The sequence below is a fragment of the Lepidothrix coronata genome, unplaced genomic scaffold (genome assembly GCF_001604755.1).
Source record: "Lepidothrix coronata isolate B3197 unplaced genomic scaffold, Lepidothrix_coronata-1.0 Scaffold123, whole genome shotgun sequence".
NCBI lineage: Eukaryota > Metazoa > Chordata > Aves > Passeriformes > Pipridae > Lepidothrix > Lepidothrix coronata.
The window spans coordinates 2,426,750-2,452,351 of NW_016690303.1; the positions used below are offsets into that span (position 1 = coordinate 2,426,750).

At 41.0% G+C, this 25,602-nt stretch overlaps 1 protein-coding gene and 1 long non-coding RNA gene across 7 annotated transcripts in view; both read left to right on the plus strand.

Annotated features, from left to right (window-relative positions):
• Window positions 1–25,602, plus strand: part of PHACTR2 (phosphatase and actin regulator 2) — a 135,926-nt gene that overhangs the window by 64,807 nt on the left and 45,517 nt on the right. For all 5 annotated transcript variants that reach the window (XM_017825887.1, XM_017825890.1, XM_017825891.1 and 2 more), the window contains exon 2: window positions 24,218–24,385. In XM_017825887.1, the coding sequence (XP_017681376.1) occupies window positions 24,218–24,385 (168 nt within the window). The remainder of the gene's footprint in view (window positions 1–24,217; window positions 24,386–25,602) is intronic.
• Window positions 9,685–11,982, plus strand: LOC108502711. Of its 2 annotated transcripts, none has more exons than XR_001876575.1 (3): window positions 9,685–9,777; window positions 11,143–11,291; window positions 11,726–11,982. It is a non-coding gene; the product is annotated as an uncharacterized LOC108502711 (long non-coding RNA). The 2 variants fall into 2 exon arrangements; XR_001876576.1 differs by lacking the exon at window positions 9,685–9,777 and adding an exon at window positions 10,480–10,968.

The following is a 25,602-nucleotide window of genomic DNA, read 5'->3' on the forward strand; positions in this document are numbered from 1 at the left end:
TTCTAACTCAGTCTATGAATCTGAACAGTATGAATCTGAATGTGCAGAAAAGCCCTTACAGTAATAATTCTAAAGAGTTTTTAAAAGGAAATTGATTTTTCTCCTCCAGCTACTTTTATTTTCAAAGGTGGAAGAACTTTGATATCATTGCACTTTACAGGAGGACATTTCAAAGGATTTACAGGTGCAGCGAGCTACTCCCAACACTCCTGTTAGCTGGTCATTTCAGGTTTTGATGCACTTGAAAGAATGGAAAGCAGAGCTGTTGAGCTGAAATGTCAAGTCCCATTTGATGTGAAGCCCTAAATGACTTGTCCACAGCCACAAAGGACATTCTGGGCAGAGTTTCATCTTCTGTATTTTGGTTGGGGCCTTTGAGGCTGAACCCTCATAATATTTCACGGGGAATCCTATTCCTTTTTTCTACCCTTTTTTATGCTTTTGTAAGTTATGCAAGAGTTATAAGTATAATGTAAAGGTGTATTGTTTTCATTTGCTACTAAATTTACATCGAAGGCTTTTCAGTTCTTGGGAAACACTTTCTTCACCCTACCAGTATCGTCAGATGGGGCTTCAATTGTGACAGCTCCAGAATTCGGGTTAAGTATGCAGTTTGCCTCAGACTTCAGGCTGATAGAGTGGATATTTTGGATACCTAGTCAAAGGCATAAAAAGCCCATGTTTTCAGACAGAATGGGTAGCTGTGGATTTACCAGCTACTAGTGGGAACTGCAAGAGCTCTTAAAAAGTAGGTGCTTGTGTTTCTTGAGAAGTTTCTGTGAAAAGTAATGGCAACTGCTGAAGGTGTAGGTTTCAGCTCCCCACACCATAAATCTGATTTGTAGTGTTGATGAGGGTCTGAGTGTGAACGTGTAGAATGAATCACTATTTATAGAGAAAAAAATGTGCACACTTTTAAGTATTGCATGTTTATAAAATATAAAATGTGTGTGCTGCCACATACTCTGATCTGCCGGAGCAGAGTGGGGCCCCCCACGGCTGCAGCAGTTGCTGCTGGCCCAGCCGGAGCTCCTCAGCTGCGGCAACAGCTCACTGCAGGGGAGGCTGCAACCTGAGCCTGCACCAGGCATGACCCAGAACACAGGTCTCATAAGGACACAGGGGACCAGCTACAACACAGGGACTGCATGTGTGTGAAAATAAAGGTGTGGTGCTCAACAGGTTCCAGGTCAATGTCTCACCTCTTCTCACTCTGATGCCACTTCAAAGATGACCAGAAATTCTCCTCGTTTAGCTGCCAGGGTGTGTGACCTTTCATGTCAGGCATGCCAGCTGAGGTATCTTTATGTGCTGATGTTTGGTAGCTGTTAATCACCTGTTCGCAGTGTTAATCATCAGCTTCCTCATCTGCCATGAGGAGAACCAGAGTTGGCTCCTGGGGAGTCATCATGGGCAGGGCGGCAGAGTCCTGCCAGCTGCCTGGGTTTGTGTGGGGGTTCTCTTCTCAGATGACCACCCCAATACTTCCCTCAGATGAAAAGCTCATGGAATATCTTGTTTCCTGCTGAGCCCCATGTGCTAAGCCCCACTGACAACTGATCCCACTCCACTGGGTCTGAGCCACCCTTTGGATCAGTTGTCTTTCCTTTCCAGATCCTCTTTCTTGGCTTTCTTACTGCTCCTGAGTAATATGGCCTTGTTCTTAGGTGGTGTTTTCTGTTACATATTTCAAAATGCTTTCCAGTCCTTTTTATCTTATTCCTTGTTTTAAATGGGAAAACTTATCACAAGGAGGTGGGACAGCACCTAAGACGTAGCTAGGAGGAAATCAAAGAGCTCCCAAGTCCTCATCAGTGTTTTAGCCGTATCACAGTCCAGCCTGTTAAAAATAGAAAAGACTTAGACATTTATATCTTTCTTTATATGTTTTTCCTTAAAGTTGTCCTTATTCATTTTGGACACTGATGCTTTTTGAGATTTAAAAAAATGTAACATTGCTGAAAAATACTTGTGAATCAGTGCTGATATGTATTTGTTTTTCACTTTAGTTTATTGTTTTAAAACATAACAACGAGTGAACTTAATGTCTTGGGTCAATCATTGGTAGATTTTTAAAAATACTTCAGCAAATAGCCTGCTTCCAGAACTTATTTCTGCCCATTGCATTTAAATTGTAACAGTGGCTTGAAAGATATTTCTGATATACAGAAATACCCCAACCAGCTGCCGTTCAGTCCCATATGGAGAAGTAATTTCTGAAGTGTCCATTCATTGCCTTCTGTAGTTGGCACAAGGGGAATTCCTGACCCTGTTGTTCTTCTGATACGAAAGGATTTTCATTCTAGTAGGGCCAGTGCTAGGCATAGGAAAAAAAGAGAGGAGTTAGTTTGCTGGTGATGATAGAATGTCTCTAGTAACACGCAACAGTGGCTCTGGTCTGTTTTGCCCCCAGCAGATCCCAGAGAGTGAGGCTGGCTGCTGGTGCTCCTGCTGAGACAGCAGCCAGGATGTAGGTGTGTGTCAGGGAAGGAGGCAGCTTGGTTTTGATTTCGTCCCTGAGCCGCCAGTATTCAGTTTTGCCAGGGCTGAGGAGAAGCTTTCAGTCAGGCCTGGGTTCAAGCCACATGAAGATATTGATGTATAAAATATGTGCAAAACTGAAAAAGAACTGTGAGTACAAACCATGAGCAGGGAACGTAGGCAGATAAGTGAGGGGGTTGGTTTGTTATTTTATTTCATGCCCCCAAAATAAAATCTAAGGCAAAGCATGACATGGAGTAATTTATATTGCCTTGTATGTGAACTCTACAACCCCTAGACTGTCAAGTGTATTTTTGGGTAAGTGTAAAATCACAGTGGGGTCCAGAGTGTGCCATTTCCTACAGTGTCTTATGATCAAAATGGTTCAGTAGGAATGAGGTGGGAAGGTCACGGTGAACATCCACGTGATGCAGGGTGTGAAGATGGACTGTTTTTTCTTCTCGCGGTCTTTGACCAGAATCACATGGGTGACAGTGCTGCATATCCTCTCTTCTCGGTTTTGGGGTTTTTTCCCCCTTTTTTTTCTGGATTTAAATATGACAATATGTGAATCAATTTAACCTTGCCTGTTTGCAGTCCACAGAGTAGTTTGGACTAGCAGTCAGCACAGACCATGCAATTACCTCTGTTAATCTTATGGTGGCTCATTATTAGGAAGTTTGACTTAAGACTTGAGTTTCTTGCAAGGCTTGATACAAGGTCCCTGCATAGGAATATGAATTTCTTCTGTCTTTGACTTGGTTTTTGGGTCCTTGGAAAGAAAGTCTCTGTCCAAAGGGAAAGTCTTATTTATCTTTGTGTTCTCTCAGTGCTTTGTACAGCTGTGATGATCAGTGTAAGTGGGGAAAAGCTAGGGAGAAATGAGGATCTATGGTTGATCCATCATTGTATGGAAGTCTAGGGTATGCTATGCTGTCAGATGGCATGCAAGTAAAATGAGACTGTATAATAAAATGTTATAATAATGCTATAAAACTGATAACACTTGTTCATTGACAGATCAGAGTGTTAATATCACACCTATATCAATGGTATCTTTGTGAAAATGAAGTTTTATATGAAAAGATAAGGGCTATGTTGCCTTTTTCTTCTCTCATTCCTACATTGGTTTCGTATGAATTGTAGTGATGTTTTGCCTAGTGGAGTTAGATTGTGATACAGCTGTCTTAACATTTGAAACCATGTGAGCAAAACCAGTTCTATTTCCAAATCAGCCTGCATTCCTCGCCCCTGAGAATGTGCTTTTTTTATTAGTGTTCCAAGATGTCTTCACTCTGACTATCTGCCCAAACTGTCAGCAAATCCTCGTCAGGTAGATGGACCATCATAATTTCAGTGTTATTTAATTGTTTTTGTATTTTCTAAATCTGAATGTTTTAATGTATTGCCCAGTAAAAATCCAAGAATGGTGCAGAGGCCTTAGGTGTTGATTGGGCTTTAAAGCCTGGGCTATTACTCCTCATGCATACAAATCACATAGTTTATAGTCTAGAGATAATTCATGAAAAATAGCGACAATCTCTAATTGATTTAAGATAGCTAGGTGATTTGCACTATAAGAATAACTGTGATACACCATGAAACTTGATGTTGTCACTACTATAATATAATTTACATTTGCAGCTTAAAACGTTGCTGACAAGACTTAGAGACCCATGGGGACTGTTTTTCAAGCTTAAGAATTTTTCTTTATTGCTTGAAGCCTCAGGTCAGAAAGTTAACTCTCAACTGGGGATTTATCACACCTGGTTTTATTTCTGGGGTTTGCAACATGGTTGATGCCCACTAAAATTTTTGTTGTTTTGCTTGACCCTTTCTGATGAGGAAGACAGGGCTCTTCATGCCTTCTGCCTCCATGGCTGTTGTTACGACCCGCCCCAGGAAAAGGGGAAGGGGGGTAACTCAGGTTTTTATCAATAATTCCCTTGGGGTGGATTAAAGTGAAACGACACTAAATAACCGGTGTCTGAAAACAAAGTTTATTTTAACAATCTTGTATCAACAAGCATGCTAACAGTTTGGGTGTTGTCATAAAACAATGCAGCACAGAGATAATCTTTTTGGGGGGGGAGAAACTGTTTAGGGGAGAGACAAACCAGGATGAGAGTAAGGGAAAAGAGAAGCTGAGAGTATAAAAGAAATGGACACAGTCACCGCCCACTGGATCCAGCGATGCTTGAGAGCGATGGTCTTGATTCGCAGGCGGTGGGGGAGAAGGAGAACCCCCAAATTCTCAAAGTCAACAGTCAGTTTATATACCCTCAGCATGCTTTTGCACCTCCCTGGCATGAGGGGTTGTTTGCCTTTTAGGGCTTAGCACTGGAGGGAGGGATGGGCCCAACTGCCCACCTGAGGCATCTTCTTGCCTTTTAGGGCTTAGCCCCTCTGAGGCAACTCCTTGCCTTTTTAGGGCTTAGTCCACCTGCAAACTCCTGGAATGCATAAATCATTAACTATTTCAGTCTCTGACAGCTGTAGAGCAAGGACAGGCAACAGAAAGTAGCAGCTTCTGTTTAGTAGTCAGATGAACTAAGTAAAATAGCATTGTCTTGAGAGAAATTTGATCCGAATACCTGGGAAACTTCATGAGAGGACAGCCTGGCACTGGAGAGGATGGTGTGCTGAAGAAACAAACTACAGCAGGGGGAGCCTGGAAGCCAGAATGTGGAAGGTTTCTTGCCCATGGCAGAGGGGTTAGAACTAGATGATCTTTAAGGTCCCTTCCAAACCAAAACATTCTGTGATTGTAGGAGCCAGGCTTTGCAGTTCAGCACAGCCTGCTGCAGTCAGGTGCCCCAGTGATCTTCCTTCTCAAACCAGGAGCTAGGAAGCCAGCACCATGTGCCAGTGTCTGTGTCTTCATCCTCAGCAGACTGCAGCTTCTGCTGATGTATCCCAGTTACCAATATAAGTCAGTGTGTGTTGTTGCGCAGATGCCTAAAGGAATAGCAGTTCATGGAAGAGCCCAATGATGTAGCCCTAGGTTACATCTGTCTGTGACCCAAGTCAGCTTTTACAAATACTGTAGGGAGTGCGATGCCCACATACTCCTAGACAGTGTTTGCCTATGAGGCCCTCATGAGCCTCAGCATGGCTTGGAGATCTCTCATCTCTGCTGTTGAAGGGGCACACAGAGATTCCTACTGCTTGGGCACCAAGCCAGTGAAGTTCACTCACACAGCAGCATCCTGAGTTAAAAATGTGGTGTGACTGAATAGCAAGGGAGGGTCCCATTTGTGACTCCTCTCCCAATTGCTCTCCTTGCTTATAACCCCCAGAGATCAACTTACCTGAAGCATTTATGTCACAACAAGCAAGATAAAGTCACCCAGGCTGAAAACTAACCTTCTGTGGGCTTTCTTTTCTGTCTTTTTTTTCCCCAAGATCCTGGATGAGTCAACAAAGAAATGACACTTTTATTGTGTGCGTATGGAACAGATTTAGTGGGATACAATCAATTAATTTGAGTCACATTACAACCTAAAGTCATTGCAAGCTGGTGGGAAATGATTTTTAGATACTAGCAGTCCTTATGAGAAGAAAAAAAAACCCCAACAGTTAATTGCCAAGAAATTTGGCATGTTTAAATTACACATTTATAATGTTTTATAATTTATTTCATTCTTATTAATTCAAAACTGGCTGTGCATTTCCTTCCCTGTAAATTCATTCAATGTGTCTGAGAATTACTGGTTTGTTTCTTGGAGTTTTATAGATCTATTGCTTTTCTGAAGGGAAGGAAGTGTTGGTTTTGGCACAGATGCTAAGAATATTCTTGTTCTGAAAATGTGAAGCAGTGTTCTAGTGCACTGCTAATCTGGCCTCTTTTATGTTGATACAGAAAAGGGTGTAGTGGTTTTCCTGCCCTACACATTATACCACCGTGCATGATTCTCCTATTCTCATGAATTGTTCAAGTGATTGATAGAAGGAAAATGTTAGTATTGATAATTAGTGTTAACAATCCATATGTGATTTAAAACAATTGCACTAATTGCAGACTAGTTCCTGTGCTTACATTCTTGAAGAAAAGTTTTAGAAGGCTAGTCTGACTCTTATAAGAAGACACCTAATTTAATTTCTTGGAAAAATGATGCTGTTATTGATTCTTACTTAAATATTGCTGCTTTTGACACATAAAAATAGGGTATGGAAGAAATACATAAGGCCTGATGGTGAGACATGAATAAGACTGTGTCTGTGCAAGGGAGTGAACAATAAAGTAGACAACTAAGACTGTGGATAAAGCCAGCTTCCCGAGAGCCAGAACAAGGACCAAGCAGAAATAGTGTATACTTTAGTTGGAGGAGAAAGTAACGAGCCAGCAGGGAAAAGAAAGAGATGTTAACTACAAAGCATTGCAGAAATTATGTGACTATGACGCTCTGCTTTTAAAACCTTTTGTTGGACAATACTGTCATGTAACTGTATTGTGTTACGGAGAGAACATGATTCTGAAGAGAGGAAGAAAGTTTTTGTTGGAAAAGCACAGGGGAATTCACATAAACCTGAAACTGAAAACATAAGTATCTTGGACACTTACAGCAACACCTCTCTCTTAACTTCCCCCTGCCCTTCTCCTCCTGCTACCAGAGGCAAGGTGGGAGGAGGAGGGTATATTTCAGCCAGATCCAGCAAGACAAATGGCATGTTTCTGAAACATTTAATGCACCTGGAAACTCTGTAGCTTAGTTTGAAATGTATAATAAAAAATGTGTTGAAGAAAAAAAGTATTTAATGTCAGTGTTGCATCTCTAGGACTGTGTATTTTTGAAGGAGAAGAAGAGGAAAAAAGAGTGTACTTTTGTAGTTGACATCTGTGAATGATGAAAAAAATGTGAGAATACAGGTTTAGGCCACTAGAAGGTAGCCAAAAGCTAAATATTATTTTCAATACATTTAAAATCATTAACAGAAATTTGGGACTTAGCAGGTTTCTCTAGTTATCAGGAGAAGCTGGACACAAAATTTGGTATCTAGCACTGCATGCTGTATCTATTGCAAAGATCAATTATTAGTTTGGAAATTACTGCAGTGGCTGAAAATGCACACCTTCCCTTGGACAGAAGTTACCCCACCTCAGCTCAGCTCTGCTAAGGTGTGAGCCTTTCCCAGCCTTTCAGCACAAAATCGGCAAAATCTGTTGGCATGTAAGAATAAAGGCCACAGATAATCACTCTGGCATGTTCTGGAAGGGGCTTGTGTCTCCCAACTCTGAATTATTCCATGAGCATTAATCAGCCCTGAAGATGGGTCTTGTGTGATAATTAAATATTGTTATTCCCCACCTTGCTACGGATGGAGCATGTCAGACCTGAAAGCCACAGACCAAGGACTTAAGGGAGCACAAATGATCGAAGTCAAACTGAGAATCTTTGTGTTTGTACCTTTCCACCAGCTGTCCTTAGGGGATCTGTTTGTAGAGAAAACATATCTCTCTCTATTGCTCAGCCTGCAGTGCATTCAGGGTTTCCTCAACCACAGAAGAGAAATATCACCAGAAGATGAGATGAACCAAAAAACCAATTAAAATATTTTGTTAAGTGAGTTCACCATGGTAAAGGAATCAGCTGAAGACAGCTAGTGAGTTATTCCACAGCCACAGCAGTTTTTTTTGTTTTTGCAGAGGAGCAGCCTCCTCAGCCCCTGTCTGCCTGTGGTTTAGCAGAAAACATCATTACTGGTTAGCATATTTGGCAACCTGGTTTTTTCCCTCAAGGCTTGTTTTGGGAATGTATACCAGCAGGGCAGAACTGAGACCAGTGTCCATTTGTCAGCTGGAGGTGTCTGGTGGCACAGATGAGGTTTTTTTAATCCCCTAAGAATTTATACATCCTCTGTATATATGGGCCCAGCAGTTTCTTCCTTTCAGTTTAATTTTTTTATTCTTTATGCAGGAAATTCCACATAAGATTGAGGGGAGAGGAAAGGAAGAACAGATGCAGTGCTGCTAATTAAATTAGGCATTTCCTAAAAGCAAAGACTAGGCAGTTCAATCTCATTAAAAAAATACCAGCATGGAGCCCATTCTTTCTGATTTGAGTGATTATTTGCACATCCAGATGTCAATGCAGGGGAAACTATAAATGTAGAGAGGTTTATTTTGTATTAGTTTGTGTATTTCTTTATAATTCAACCTTTGCAGCTACCATCTTTGGCTTTTTCTAATTTATTTTTTTAACATATGGAGTGGTAGAAAAAGCTTTGAGGCAAACCAAAAAATGTCCTTCTTTCAGGGTGAGATAGAAGGACCATGTTTCGGGTGAGAGAGAAGGGAGGGAAATTGAGATAATGCTGACATTGTGCAAGAGATGACCCTTCAAGGAGATGGGTAGCAAAGTGAAGAGTCTTCTATGAGGACTTCCAGTAGCCCTCTCTAGCCCAGTAGCTTGCTATGAGGTTAGGTGAGAAAGCCAACCGTTAATTTATCTCAATGCAATTATTCTTGTTATCATATTGGTGGCTTTTTTTCTGACAAATTTACAGGCATGGGGTTTTTTTCCTAACCCAAGAATTATGGCTGAGGTCCCACTGAGACAAACACGTATGTGTGGAGTCACATATACTTGCAAAAATTTTTAGTGTCAGATTATGGTTTATGTTATATTTTGCTGTAAATTTCTGTAGCACAAGAAAACTGTGACAATTTTTGAAAATATTTGTTGTGTCAGTTAAAACAGAGAAGGCAGAGCTCTGGCAGTAGCAACTATTTGCAGTTGGAGTACATGAAGTCATTGGACATCAGAGAAGATGAGAGGTGGATCAATGCTCCCCAGAGCTCCCTGGTAGTAGAATAAGGTACATTTAGGGTCTGGGGTAGGTTGAGTCCCTTCAAGAGCAGGGACTTGCTCTGGGCCTCCCTAGTTCTGAGTAGGTGCCATAAGAAGTAAACAGGATCCTTCAGTTTTGTGGATATAGCCCTACACTTCCTCCAGTGTTTTGGTATTTGCCTGAAATGAGAGCCACCTGCATTCAAGTGCATGTCAGTGAAATTACTGATGAGAACTTTTCATTGCAGAAAAACATACGTAATGTTTTTTAGTTATAGTCCTTCCAGCATTTTCACTAATTACTCACCTGTTACTACCAGCAGGTAGCTTTGTACTTATAAAAACAACATCCAGATACGCCCAAAAAAAGTACTATGACTTCATATAAAATCAAGATTACATTCTTTTCAACAGCTTGACCAAAGCACACCAAGGAGGACTGTATTCTAGCACTATACATTTAGCTTTGGGTTTTAAGCTCTGGCTTGTTTTAGTTGTGAAATAGGTGAGTTTATTAAAACATTATATGGAGTCAAAGGTCCTTTCTAAATCCAGTGTGTAGAGATGTTACTCCAGAGTATTACAGTAATGAGGCGCTTTCCTCTGCACAAATAACAAGAGCCACTTAATATTTTGTATTTGTGTTTTTCTGTGCTCATTTGCCTTCCTGGGGAGCAGGTGCTCAGCCCAGGATGCTGCCACTGCTGAGGCAGGGAACTGTGCATCCGGGTGAGCTCTACACTCCTGCCAGGGGACATTCCTAGCCACTGGCTCCTGTTCTTATGCTGGTCCTTGCTCCAGCACTGGTCTGTGTAGAAGTGTGTAGTATTAGTGGTAAACCATGGTATTTCTAGCACACGAGCAAATTGAGATATAGTCTTTTGTTTTGTTCTGAGCATAAAGAAAATGTACGTGCTATAGTAATCCTTTTTTTTATTTCCTTGCTATCCATTATTTTTTCTCCTTAGTTTTTCTCAAAGCTAAACTTCCCACAAAATTCAATTATACTTTAGAAGCCTGGGATGAGAGATAATTAAAAGTCCACTCAAACCTTTGCTTCCCAAGTGGTTTAAAAGACAGAAGTTTAAACTTAGTGTAGAGGTTGACTGAAGTGGGAAGGCAGTGTTGGTAATGGAGCTGTTTGGATTGGAAGCTTTGAGGTGACATCAGAATGATCTTCATTCTCTTCAGAGCTGGTGTTACCAGAAATAGGATCACATTTCCCCTGGGACCTTGACATAATCCATGGACCTGTCCCTTTAGTTGACTGGTCCAGCATTGCTGAACCGCTTTGGCAAGGGCTAATTTGCAGTGGATCACCAGCTGGATGCTTGGCCAGGCTGCTCCTCTTCATGCTGATGCCCATCCAAACACTATAAGGCAGCCTTGAAAATGCCAAGGCTGCTTACAGCCCTGTTGATATGGGCTTTATACATGTTCACAAACAGGACATTGAAGAGTTTTGGTTTAAGTGAAAATTCTTATACAACTGGTTCCCAGTGACCACTATTCCTAAATACATGAAATGTCATAAGGTTTATCAAAAAAACTGAGTTAGATACATCTTTGATACCTATGCTGTTCAAGTTTAGTATGTTATTCCTAATCCTATACAGGAGTTTAAAAAAAAAGAGCCAGTTAACACTTGATTTAGTTAAATTTTATTCCTTCTAGAATGAGAAAATACTCAGTGAAGGTTAGTGTTTCTCTTCTAGCAATTTTTTTTAAACCTGAGTCAGGCTGTGCTGTTGTGCTTACCTACATTCCTTGTATTATGCTTTTTGTATTATTATGCAGAAAATCTCCCACCGATTATGGAAATCTTCTGTTTTGCTTATTGTGTCCTTTATATGTTTCATTGTGATTTCAGGTTTTTCCCTCATATGAGCACAGCCAGTGAAAGGCAATGCCTGCCCAGGGCAAGGAGCTGTGGCGTAATGCACCAGTCCCTTTTTGGGTCTCTCCTGGGGTGAGAATTACTGCTCTCTCCCAGACTTCAGCATCCAGCTGGAGTGAAAAGTGAGCATAGGGTCTAAAAATGTTTAATATGTGTGCCAAGTACTTGAATGTTAGCAAGAGTGGGAGGAAGGTTTAAGGGAAATTACAAACCTTTTTCAAGTCAAGAAAAATGACTGAACCCTTTATCACTTCATTTACAAAATGTCAAAACCGCTCCCCTAAGCTTGGCAAAGTTGCCATCATTTGTTTGTGAGCTGCTTGAAGGCACTCTTTGAAAGAATAATTATTAACCTTTGTTCAGTATGACAAGGAGAATTTTTCAGGAGGTATTTTCTGGGGGAGGTAAATTGGTGGGGAGGAGGGCAGGAGGGGACTCTGCTTCTTTGGTCAAGATTGGAGCTGAACAGGCTTCAAACTGTGATGTCAGAGTAGCACTGGCATGTGCCTTGCAGAAGGGCATGGGGACTAAGTTTGACTCCTGTTTGCCTACCCAGGGCTCCAATATCCCCTCTGCGCCCACCAGCGTGCGGACAAGATCATCCATCATCTGTGAGATCTCTGCTTTCCTTTTCCTCCTCGGATCCCTGCAGCGATGCCATTTTGGGGGGCGCTGAGTGGAAAGAGCAGAGACCCAAGCAAGCCCTGGCTGCCAGGATGGGCTGCCCACTTCTGGGCAAATCCTCAGAGAAAGACCCCTGTAGAAATATCACCAGTGGAAGCAGTGTTTGCTCGTTACTTTGTGGGAGACTATGTCCACACATTGATTCATTATTAAATAAGCATATAAATATCCCTTTGTCTCCCTTGTTGGGTGCATCAGTTGCTGTGCAAGTTGCAGAAGGCCTGGGATGAGAGGATGAGAAACAGTTGGGACAGGCAGAAACTGCCAGCAGGAATTTCTGAAGTATTCCTGTGGGCTTTCCTAAGAAATGCCTCGCTTTCCCAGGGACTGCTGGAAGCATGGGAGCACTCAGTCACATAATGTTCCCTCTCTAGGAAAACATTTGGTAGTAGTTTAAAAAAGAAAGCTTTACAGAGCTTAAATAATGCCAAAGATGAATTTGGTGAAAACTGATGCTGTACACACTTTACTTAGGAGAATTTTGAATTTCCAGTGCTGCTTGGAGTTGCTAGCAATAGTCCCAGGGCTTGCCAGTCATATTCAGGATTTTTGCACCACCTTTTTTATTTTAATCAGGTTATTATATACTTTTAAGCACATGGCTAAATATTAAGCTTTTGTGTTCAATTCACCTGTATCAACACGGTCATGGCACTCATAAAAATACCACAGAATTTAGTAATCGTAAAATTAATGAAATCCTAATAACTGCGAGAATGGCTTCAATTTCATTCAGTTTTTAAAGTAATTCATGTCAGTGTTTACATTTGTAAACACATTTGTATGCTGGCTTGTAGTTACTCAACAGTCATATAGCCTGGTTTACCTCTAAAGTAAAAAGGAATAATAAAAAGATTTTTTAAATGAAAACTAAATTTTTTAAGGGTTTAAAGACAGTCTTAAAGGAAACACAAAATACAGTGAAGTGTGTCATTCCATACTGTGGGAGTGACCGATGTCAGCATTAATCTGGCTAAAATAGGCTAAAGTATTCTTGTTGTCTGTATTGGGTTTTGTACAAAGTAAACAAATCAATATATTGTCTGACTGACAATCAGCCTGAAAGCATCTTAATGGTAACTGGAAGGCTTAAAATTTCTCACTGGTCTACAGCGACTGCTAACTCTTAACTGTCCTTAGAACCACAATGGACGGCAGTGCAGTGGTGTGTGCTGGCATAACTGCGTGGTCTTGGATTTCCCCCATCATGCAAACAGGCATCTCCTCTGGCACCTTTTGAAACTCTTATTGTATGTGAACTCTTAAATGTGTGCTGAAGTACTGAATGAATATTGTTAGGCCCTGTGATAGTGTAGCACTGAAACACGTTGGTGGGGAGGAGATGGAGTCTGGTATTTTTTCTGTTGTTTATTGCTTTCCAGCTTAAGGGGTGTTCATCCAACTCCAGCTAAAGCAATTCAGTTTAAACTGGCACATAAAAGTTCAAGTTGGTGCTTTATTTTAGCCTACAGAGAACAAAGATATATTTTGTGATTGCTTAATGTCAGTGTCTGAATGAGAGAGGAAGTTAGGAAGGGACATGCAAACAAAATCACAGGAACTTGTGGATAGCTAAAAAATTTTAAAAATGCAACAGCTGAGCAGGTGGCAATGAAAATCAGAAATCTGTTGTTCAAGCTGTTCTCTTCCATTTTGTACTTAGAACTGAAGCAGGAATGGTCTTTCTGGTTTTTCTTGGTACTGCTCTTGTTACAAAGAGGTCTTGATCTATGGCCAGCCCTCTTAAGCAGCAGGATAATACAGTCATTCATTATTAACAGAAAGCAAGGAGAAGTGGGAACCTGAAATACAGTATGAAACAAGCAAGTGGGGAAATTAAGGTATCAATTATGTGCCTGTCATGTTGATGATGCTCTTACAGAGTTGATGTTTTCCCCTAAGGAAAGAATCTGCTGGGAGAGCAGAGCGTATTCTCAGTGCCTTGTCTGATAACAAGATGACAACTCCCCATTGGAAGCCTCAACAAGCCTCTTTTTTATTAGCCCTTTTCCCTCCCAGGAGGACTTCAAGCTTTGGTTAGTCCTGGGCTGGTGCCTGGACCTAAAGGGAGAGCCCTGCTGGCTCTCTCACATGGAGGTGGGATCCTGGTTTCAAACCCTACCTCCACAAGCATCTGCACCCTTGGGGTGCACTGTGAACAGGCAGGCTCCAACACGGCATCCCAGTGCAGTGAGCTGAAGGGCAACAATTTTCTCATTTGTAATTTGTTCCAACTAAAGTTTTTTGTTTACCAGTGCATCGCTTCCATAAACACTGATTCCATGGAAAAATTGAAGTCCAAAATATGTATGAATACTGCCTTCAAGCCTACATGAAGATGGTACTACAATTCCACTGGGTTTTGCTGTAGTGATTTGTGGTGCCATCAGCTTGCATGACAGAATTACTGTTTCTTGATTGTGTAGGAAAAGGACCACACTGGTTTTTGAAGTATAACTGAATCCCATCTTTGGGATTCACACAGACCTGTCCTTTTACTTGCCCGTGAGTGTCCAAGTTTAAATTGGCAAAGGAAGGGCAGCTAGGCTGACAAATATGTCAGCTTGTGCCTGATTTTCCCCACCTTGGCGCTAGTAAAGAACAAGATTCAGGGAATAAAAACAGCTGTTTGCAGTGTGGCTGGGGATAGTGAGAGCGATGAAACATGATGCGGAATAAAAGTCAGCTGCAACTTGGCAACTCCCATTTCCTCATAGATGACTTAGGTTGTATTCAGAATTGTGATATTGTAGGCATAGAATGATATGAATGATTTTTACAGGCTGTGGTTTTAGAGTTGGCAAATTGGCATTTTGTCTGAGAGGAACTGTATGTAATCATTAATAGGTTCTTCTGAGCATTTTGGAGTTTTATTATTATTGTTTATCCAAGCTGGTATCTAGCAACAAAGACAAACATTTTAAAGACAGCTAAAAACTGAACTTAAAAATAAACAGTTTTCTCTACAAAGGCGGCAGAGTTAAAAGCCTGTACAAACATTTGCAATGACAGCAACAATCAGAAATTTGCTAGTTGGGTTTAAAAAGCCTTAACCTCCCTGGTGGGGTTCTGAGGCCAGCAAGGTCATAAACAGAGACTGTTTGCTTTGGGTTTGCCTTACACGCATTTGGACAAGTGAAATATGCTGTTTCCTGTACTAGAAAAAAGGTGTTGAAGTGGTGCCAGTACAGAAGAAAACGTTGCTCTTCAAAGGCAGCACAGAAGAAAACGTTGCTCTTCAAAGGCAGCACAGTGAGCTCTGGACTGTCCCGTCCCAGGGATTTAATTACATGACTGATCAAATTGCTCCTAAGGTTTTGGGTACATAAACATTCTGTTATTTGTAGATCAGAAGCTCCTTGTCATAGTACTTAAGAGCAGGAAAGCACTGGGATGGGAGTCCACAAAACCAAACCTGCTTTCAGATGTGTAAACACAATGTTAATTGTGAAAGATTTGGTTCAAGATAGTAATAATAAAGGTAAAAACGTGTAATGTTCATACAGAATTGTATTTAGCAAGGGTGCTGGGTAGTCTGGAATGAGATAGAGTGGGATAGGATGGAATAGGGAGATGTGTACCTCCTTCCTTTCCTGTTGAAGAGGAAAATAGTGATGTTAGCACTTCACGTGGTCGTTGCTTTAGGACTGGATATGGTGAAGGGGTCGGAGCATCTTTTGCACCCACTGGTGGTGAGCTCGGGTAATCGCTTCCTAGCAGAAGTCTCCCTCTCTTCTCAGGCTTCTTTCTCATTCACTCCTGTTCTCTTCCTGCCCCAGCTCAGTGGCACACTATCCAGCCCAGTCTGGTCAGCAAATTCATTTGCCTGGCCCTCTGATGTCAGTAGTAGGACCTAACTCAGTTTTAAAAGCCCAGGCAAAAGGTGGTTTTTCTTTTGTCTCACTTTGGTGGTAAGGTGCAGCCTTACAAATGGTTACCAGCATGGTTGATGGTTCAGCTGATATTTCCACCATGGTGGTGTGAAAACACGTGCTGAGATGACTGGAAGCCCACTTGTATGGGCAGCATCTCTATAAAACTATACCTGCATGCTGCCTCTGCTGGTAGTGGCAATGGCTTCTGGGGACATAGCCAGGGACCTTCAGGGAAATGCCTCCCATGTTTCCAGCTATATTGGAGGGGTGTCTGAAAGGCATCAGAGAAGGATCAGCAGCTGGGTCCTTTAGCCAGTGAATATATAATTACAGAACTTAATAAGATGCGTTCATGCATCTTACTTTTACGTGAAATTACAAAATTATTAAAAAAAATTAAATAATTAAACTATAAATGGAAACACATACTATTTGACCTCCAAGGAGATATATCCCTTAATATTACAATATCCCTTAATAACAGAAGTGTTCATTTTCAATGTTCAACTGTTCAAAGTAGTTTGGTTGCTTTTTTATTTATACTGCTTTTAGTTGTTTTTTGTCCCACATCTGTTACTGTGCCTGGATTTTTTTTTTCCCTGTTTTTGTGGAGGAGTTGCTTTGACCTTTGGCCTGATGTTTCATATATCTGGAAAATGTAACTGTCTGGAAACTTTCCATTTGCTGCTTTTTGTTCAAGTATTGAGGTTGAGAAAAGAAGGAATAAACAGCCTGCATTAAACCCATGATCCCTTTCCCTCTGGTTGGGGCTGTGTTCAGGGTTACCGAGGAGGTAGCAAGAAGATTTTCAGCCAGATCACTTTCAAACTTCTGTAACAGAATGGCTGAGCATTTGCTTACTTCTGTAGAAAGCTAAAAGGATGGAAATTAACATTTCATTGAAGAGAAGGAAAAAGTTGTGTAGGTGTTCTAATAAGGACTGCATGATGCCAAAATCTAAATAATTAATTTACAAACACATGCTTTTGGGCATATTGCAGACATAAGGTAATGCCCTTAATTTTATTCAGACCTGAAGCGAATCCCTAATGTGTTCTGACTCAAAAAATAGATGAGAAGAGAGATGGTATAACTGCAGTGCTTAATGTGCTGTAGAACCCACCCAGCTCATGTGCCAGTGTAGGTGTAGCAGAAAAGAGCTCTAGGCAGGTTCCTGCATGAGAAGTGTAATTTAGTAAGGCTGGATAGCCCTGACTGGCTGTATTGCCTGTGGCATTTCCAGTGTCTCTACAGAGTGCTCTACAACCATAACTTCCCTTTTTTATTTTCTTTAGAATTAACCCAGTGGGAGTGAAAACTGTGAAGTAACTGTACTGTGAAGTAACAGTGAAGCTGCAGGTTACAAGTGTGTTATCTGCATTTGGGTTGCATTAGCAAGAGACAAGATGTGGTAACTAATGTGATAGCCTGTAACTCGACAAACTGCCCAACTGCACTTAAGCTGATGTGGGTATTATATTAGGAAAAAAAAAAAAGAGCAATACTTAAGATAACTCCAAAGCAAAGAGTTTCTTTGTGCTTTACCCCAGTGATGCAGCAAGCATGTCTCAAGCCCTAAAGTTAACACTGTTTTAGGTCGTGTGTCTTGTGAAAGGTAGTGGGAGGCCAAGGTAAGGTCCCCCCTTGCTTGCTGGGTATCAATGTCTTGCAGGGCATCCTGCCTGAGAGACAGATAGCTAAATAAGCTTTTCCAGGCCCTGAGCCAGTTAATCCCAGCTGTGCAGGTGAGAGAGTGAGAACTAGAATAAATGCATCATTGTTTGGGATTCTGGTCATATTCCTCCTCTGCACACTGTAGAAGAGGACGGTGTGACTGAGCATCCCTCTGAGCCACGTGGCTTTTTGTTTGAAACATGGACCCCTGGGCATCCATGCTATTGCTTTCAGGAGAAGCACAGGTTTCCCTCATTCCCTTGTAAGTACCTTTTTTTAAATTTTTTTTCGGAGCTTAGGTAGTGGCTCATCACAGGGGCAGAACAGAATATGGCCTTTTGAGATGAATTTTTCACCCTTGCAGTGTTTGACTTTCTGGAGCGAGGTAACATTTTGCTTGTGGAGATACGGGAGTTACAGGGTTTGGGCTCCCAAAGCCCTTTCTGGAATATTTGGCACTGCTGATCCAAGTATGACTCCAACAACCCAAAAGGCATCTGTGTGTGTATATCCTTGTAGAAACCTGGAGATATGCAGACAGTCATATTCATCCCTGCTGTAGTTTTTCCAGGAGGATTCCCTCTGGCTGTTTCAGGGCAGCAGCAATCCTCCCTATGAAGTAGCCTCTATCCAGCCTGTTTAGCTCATTGCCAGCAGGAGGTCCAATTAACATTTTGCGATATTGTCAGTTCCATATGGAAACTACATTTCAGCTGCCTACATTTGAACTTCAGCTTTTTCCTTTCATTTAATTAAAACGCAATCAAGTTAATTAGCTCATGACAGCTCCTCCAAAGTTAAACTCCAGATGTATGGCAAGGCACAAGCATGCAGATGCCAAGTCATTGTGCTGCTTGGAGGTAGATTATAGCTCTTCCATTTGCCAGTTTATCCACTGGGGATTAGCTGCACTTTTTCCCTTCCAAGTAGATTTAAAAAAAACCAAACCAAAACACAAAACCAAAAAAAACCCCAAACCACAAAACAAAAACGGGAAAAAGAAAAAAGACCCATCTTTCCATCTGTTTCTGGTCAGGAAAAATAGATAGAACATTACAGAATTTGAGATCCATACTGAAAATGACATTTTTAGTGTCAGAATGACTTATGATTTTTAATGACCACATCAAACATTTTACCATGCAGTATCTTGAATTTTGCCAATAAGTTCCAAGAATAAGCAGCTTATCATACTCTCTAGCAAGTTGATGACTTATTGTTCTTGTTGCTAACTGGGGATAATATGCAGCTGCATAAACATGTTGATTTTGCTGGCATAAAACCCATGACTTCCAACTCTGTGCCCTTTGGCAAGACAGTATAGAATTTCATAGCACTGTAAGAAGAGGTTTTGAGGTCTCAGTAAACCAAGATGACTTTTGCAGCGCATCCCTGCAAGGCAGCAAGGTGCACTGAAAGAAAGAGAAAAAAATAACTGTACTAGCTAACTGGTAGTTAATAAGCACAGAAATCAGATCCAAATCCACACATAAGGTAGCTTTTAACTGGGGCCATGGCATCTTCTGTTGCATTTCTCAATTCATTTATGGTTAAATGTGGCAATACCCTGAGTCACCTGTATTCTGACAGGACAAAAAGGTTTTTCTCACACACTTTAAGGATAGTGTGGTGATACCATGGTACTACTGCAAGAGAACCAGTGCTAGTGAAAGTATTAGGTGCCAATGCTACCTTAGTGCCTTGATATCAGTGGAGCACTTGACTCTGTGCCTTTTTCCCTCTTGGTTGTATTGTCCAGCGCTGGGGAGGAGGAGGGGCTGGAGGGAGACCTTTGCTTCATCTGGCCATTCTACACCTTGCTGTATGACAAGGATCCAGAGCAGAATTGCAGTGCAGGCGAGTGAGCCTTGGGAGATGTGGGTGGGAGAAGGAAATGCAGAATGAAAGGTGCAATACAGAGGGGAAAGAGAACTTGTAGCTCTGCTGGTACTGTCTTTCTTGTACTTAGCAACCCTGATGTGAGAAGAATCCCTTAAACGTATATCCCAGTGCTCCAGCAGGGTTAGATCAGTTCTGTAGAAGGGTGCTGGTGAGTGGAAAGACAGAAGAAAGGAATACTTCTGAACAAATACTTCTGAGTAACTGTCAATAAGGTTTAATAACATTACAATCCTGTAATACTTCTTTTTTAGTGTCAGATTCAAGTGAAGGGTAATACATTTCAACACTATTTATTGAGGAAGGGGGAAACCCCCAAGTCTTCCACCTACCCTGTGAATGCTCTAGGCAAAAGCGTGCTTTATTTTGTGGGCTCATCCAGGTTCAGGCACATGCCTGGCTGTGCAGCACTGTTGGGCCCACGGCTGGAATGTCCTGCTACCCTGGCTGCAACTGCAGAGCTTCTTTAGGCTGTCTGCCCAGTTCAGTCCCCAGCTCCTGCCCTGTGCAGCAGCTCCTCGCCCAACCATGACACTGCGAGTGTTTGTAGGACTATGCTGAAGACTCGATCACTAAAAAACTCAGATTTAAAATAACTTTTTAAAAAGGGAAAAGGGGAGGCCTTTTTGGTCTGGATCAGTCAGAGATCTACTTGCAATGAAGCCCAATGAACAGCTGTATTTTTACAACTGAAGGGATAGCATATTTTTTTAGGATCAGGAAGGAAAGTGCAGAGGAAGAAACTTCCCAGACTGCCTTCATCACCAGAACCACTCTGCTGTGAAATTTCAGTATAGGATGCTGTTTGCATACAGAAAAGCAGAGTCTTCAGATAGTTTTAATGGCACCTGTACCTTCAGAGTCAGGGAGCATCTGATGAGAATTTTTCAGACTCCTAATAGCAAAACTTTTGACATACGCACCTAAATTCTGCCTTATTTCTTTTCTTCTATGTAGTCCTAAGTGTTTTTTACTGCAGGATCTGCAGAGTCTTTATGACAAGAATAATATAATTAAACTAATCATCTAACTTATGGCTCATGCGGCATGATTTGGCTTTTTGGTGTCTCCGTTACCATTGCTGTTGGCCTTTTACAACAAGATCTCTTTGTGTTACATCAACATACATGATTCATGGACTTCTTCTTATCCTTATGTACGCGTTACGTCCTTCAGATGTAAAATCTTCACTTAGGGCAAAGGACTGGATAAACGATGTAGGTAGTATAGTCAAAAGTCCTAATGTCTAACTTAATAATGAAGTTTTAATGAAGGCAATGAAGGACTCATTGGCTTTTTGGAGATGGTGGGAAGAAGGAATGACTTCAAGACACTGTAAAAATAAAAGAATAACACAAGTGACCAGGCTCCTTGTGGTGGGAAGTTAAGATGTTTCTTTTCATCTCTATGAATATGTGTAACATTTATAATGATTAATAGAATGTAGGTAAGCTCTCTGAGGTGAAAAATCTGAGGTGAAAAATACACTGCTTTATTCTTAAGTAGTACATGACCTATAAAGCAAATAGTGTAAATCTTAAACATTAGTTTCCTGCTGAATGTTTCAAAGAAGAGCAATAGCTTTTGTAAAGATTTTTCCATAAATGCTCTGAAACGTTATTGTTGAAATTGTGCTTTTTTTTCTAAGTAGTTTATTAATTGGTAAAATGTACTACCTTATGAATATATTTGTAATACATGTAATATATGTGCTTTTGGATATAAATAAGTTCTTTTTCCTGGAAATGTTACTTTATCTTACATTATTTCTGAAATCAGTCTGTGATACTTGGCTATGCTTATTCGTCCTTGCTAGATACATATTTGGGTCCTTTTTTCAAATGAAGGAACTGCTACAAGGTGCCAGTAGATTAGTAAATTCCCAATTGTGAGCATTTGTTGAACTTGCTTTATAAATCAACTCCTCATCTTTTATTGTCAGAAGTAGTTAATGTTGAAGTCTGTTTTCAAAAGTTTCAGTCTTCCTGAGCAGAATTATTCCCCATGAGTTCCATGTCTTAGATCATTTGAAGCAGACAGATTTCTGTAGCTAGGGTCATTATTTTGGAGTTATGTTTTCAGCAGAAGGCAGAGCAGGGACTGATACAAATCCATATGTCTCTGTGGGGAGCTGTTGGAGCCCTAATCCTCCTCCATTTCTGCTGGTAGACACAGGAGAAAGAAATCTAGATGAGGCTTTTGTGGAAGTGGTTGCCTGCAATACACTACACTCCATGACTCAGAAGGATTTGAAAATATTGGTGTTATAGTGTTTGTAAGACTGTGCTGTCTATCACTGGGATGCAGGCTCTTCACATCAGTAGCCCAGCCTTTTTAAGCCATCGGAGGCAAGAACATGGGTTTCGTCCTGCTGCCTCAAGGGGTAGGTAGCTTCTCACTCTACTGAGCTGATAGACTGCTTCTACCAGTGAGATAATGCTTGGCTGCTGTCCCAGGACAGAACTCTACAGCCAGCTGATCCTAGTCTCTTTTCTTCACCACTTCACTTCTGATTGTTTGGGTTTACTAGTGCGGATTTCACAGAGAAACCATGTCTGTCCGCATCCCTTAGCACCCACGGGAATCTTGACTGGGAGGGACCTCAGGAGGTCACTTGGTCCAGGCCCTCACTCAGAACAGGACTGTTCCAAAGAGTAGGTGAGGTCAGCCCCAGAAAGAGCTTTTGAGGCTTGCCTGGTTAAGCCTCCAAAGCCTTCCAGGACCTGTTCCAGTTCTGTACCACCCACCTCCTGGAAGTGTTTTTCTTACCTCTCACCTGACTCTTCCTGGTTGCGAGCTGTGGCCCTTGTTCCTTCTTATGTCAACTGGAATTGCTAGGATAAATTTTGCTCTCTTGTCTTTGTAAGTACCCTTCAAGTAAATGTACTTCTCCCTTAGATCGATAGTTTCCAGCAGAGGCTTCTGTGTTCCACAGGGAACTGCACTCCATAGGCAGTGTCTGTAAGCCCAGACAAAAGTGCAATCCCTAATTTCAGGCAAGGCATCCCTGCAGGGCTCCTTCTGGTGTCTTATGCTTCTCTCTTTCTACAGAGCTGCTCACTACCTTTGGTGTTCTCCTCATCCCTCACCTCTTGCCTGGCTTCTCAGGGTGTGTAGGGAGGCAGCTGGTTCAAGGGAGTTTTAGCTTAAACCGCCCTAAAGATTGACTTGTTGTCTAGGGCACACAAGTGAGGAAGCTGGGATTTTGTACTCCTGCAAGGGGTAAACATAGCTGAGTCCTTAGCAAAATCTTGGTGGTTTACATTCGAAATCCACTTGCATGCCTTCCTCCTATCTTATCTCCGTGTTATGGACCAGAAAATACCCAAAGCTGGGTAAGAAAAGCTTTAAACCCTGTTGTATCTGAATAACAGTAATTTATCCTGGGAAAGTTTTCCATCTCTCAGGCAGTACAGAATTTGTTAAATTTTATGGTATAGCTTGTTCATATTTATTGATTTAAATGCTATTGTTCTCATACAAATTTATCTCTGATTTTAACTTCATAGACTTCAGTGAGGTTATACAATGGATCTTTCTTCCCATACTTTGTTTCAAAACACTGGAAATAAAGTTCCTTGGACTCTGTTTGCATTACATCAGCTTTCTCATAGAAAAGATTTTTTTTTTCCTAGCATCCTGGATCAATCTAAAGCCTAGGACAAATATAGGACTCATTAAATGCCATTTGTCTGAGAAACAGAATTTGATTGCACCATGATGTTATGTGGCTGAATATATATCTTTTTAGCAGCTAGGACACAGGACCAGGATTCAGGAAGCCATTTGGCAAACACAGAATTAAGCACTTAGCAATTCTGTGCCTCATATTTTCCATCTGTAAAATGAGAACAGTGATACTTCTTTCTTTCAATAGAATTTCTGATTTAATGATCTATGATTATCATTACTACTGTTCAGAGTAGCATCAACTCTGTTCTGAATTGACTATAATTAGAATGTTTAGATGAATGAAAGCAATTACAACGCCTGTATGCCACAAACAGTTAAGCCCATTATTAATTTAATGTCTGTGAGTAATTGCAGTTACTTCAGTGCTCACATGAGTAAAATTCAGGACATTTGAAGTCTTTGCAGGACTACAAGTGGAACACTCTAAGAGACCCTAGTTCTTAAATAGAAATAAATGATAGTAGATGTCTCAAAAATATCTAGGAAATTTATTTTAACTGTATGCTATGGCATATTGTGCAATGAGTCTTAATTTGGTTCACAAAACTTGATGTTACAGCCATTGATGATAAATATTGGCTTTCATATCAATCAGTATGTTTTTGCAGAAAAGTAATCCTTGTTTAAATTCTATCTACAGTTCAAAAGCTTATTGTTAAATACATTTTGTTAATAAGAAGCCTGACTCATGGCAGGCTGCACTGTGAATGACTGATTACCAGGGATATCGAACAGACCTGTTTCCATTCCACTGCCAGAACAGCTAACTTTAGAGCTTGTTTAAGAAAGGAATCGTTTCACTCAAAAAATAGTTTTATGTTTTCACATTACAAGGGTTTTGTTTTTTGTGTGATGATAGCTAGTTATTCAACTTTACCAAGGATAGGGAGAAAGTCACCCAAATATATGTTGAAAGAAATTCTCTAGTAGTGATGGAAAACCACAGGACTGTGCAAATGTGCCAGATGAGTATCACAAGAAGCAAGTTCTGGACAGCTGCAGTTGAGATGCTGAGAAGCAGTGAAGCCCAGGGCAAGCTGGGGTGGGGACTGGCTGGAGACCACAGGCTGAGATCAGATGCCCCTTGGCTCACTTCTGGAACAGGAAAAAAGCCACACAGATACACACACGGCTTGTTGCAATCTGACAGTGGAGGTGTTTAGTTTTTGGGTACCATTTTGTTTTCCATCCTTCAATTACCCTTACTTTTCTTCTTTATACAGTTGATGGTTTGGACAAGGCTTCAATTGCTAACTCAGAAGGACCAGCCCCAGGATCCCAAACTCCCCCCTTCAAGAGGAAGGGCAAACTCTCCAACATTGGCAAAATCTTTAAACCTTGGAAATGGCGGAAGAAGAAGACAAGTGACAAATTCAGAGAAACGTCAGCAGGTATGTCTATGGCCCTTTGGTGGCAAATAGTAGGAAATGCTGTGATGGTTTTGTAAAGCTCTTTGAGCTTGTTAGGTGGCAGGGATTATTTTAGGCATGATATTTTACATGTAGAAGAACAGTTTGATCCTTGGCAGTCTTACAAGAATGACACATTAATTCTTATAATACCGAGGCAAAATATGTGTTCCTATTTCTTTTACAGAAGGAGGAAATTAAGCACAAAGAAATTAAGATCAGCTTTTTCAAAAGTGCCTCCCTAGTTACTTGCTAGTACTTAATTTGCTGGTCTTGTTTATGATGATGTGATCCCTCAAGATAGCAATTTGCTTTTAAACTGTGTGTGAGGTCAGTTATGATTGTGTATGTGCTTCATGTGAGGCTGGAATTTAAAATGAAAAGTAGTTTGGATTGCATCCGTCCTGCCTCAGGTGGTAATTTCAGGGAGGAAAAAATTAGTTTTCCCTGTGTTTCTTGAGGAAATAGACCCAGGTCCAATGGAGGCTGAGATGACGTGTTTACATGGCAAGTTGCCCCTTGTTGCGTGCTTACTGACACAGGAGAAGAAACTTGCTTATTTGACTTGAGAGAGAAATGGGAAGACATCCATACAAAATAAAAATTCTACAGGATATCCTCTTCCTCAGACTACTCCATCAGAGATGTATTTACATTACCAAACGGGGGCTGTGTGTATGTGTGTGTGCATCTTATATGCAGGAAGCCCATTTCCTGGCCTGAGACTGTGGGAGAGAGCATGATGATCCTCATTTATTGCCTGTTCTCTTAACAGGGCTACAACTTGATAAGTCTGTATGCAGCTGAAAAATGAGTTTTCTTCTAAGACAGAATGTAGGCTGTTGGAAAGAACTCTTATAGCTTTCTCTGGGTTTTCAATAGGCTTTTTAAAATAGGTTCTTGCTACAGCCTTGCCAGGCCATGTACCTTAGCATGCTTTTTGTCTTATGAGCAACTGAAAGATGTTCATAAACAGCAAATACCACAAAAATAAAAAAAATAATGGAAGTTTAGATGTTAGATGTTAGTATCTGTGCTGATGTGGGAACGATGGTTCAAATTTTTTCCTTTGTCAACATATTTTCCATGCTCCATCTCAGAAAGTCTGTTCTCTGGGCACTGGTTGTATGCTTTTTGCCTAGAGGGCTTTCAAAATTAAGTAAAACTAAACAGAAAATGGTATCATCTCAAGGGTTTCT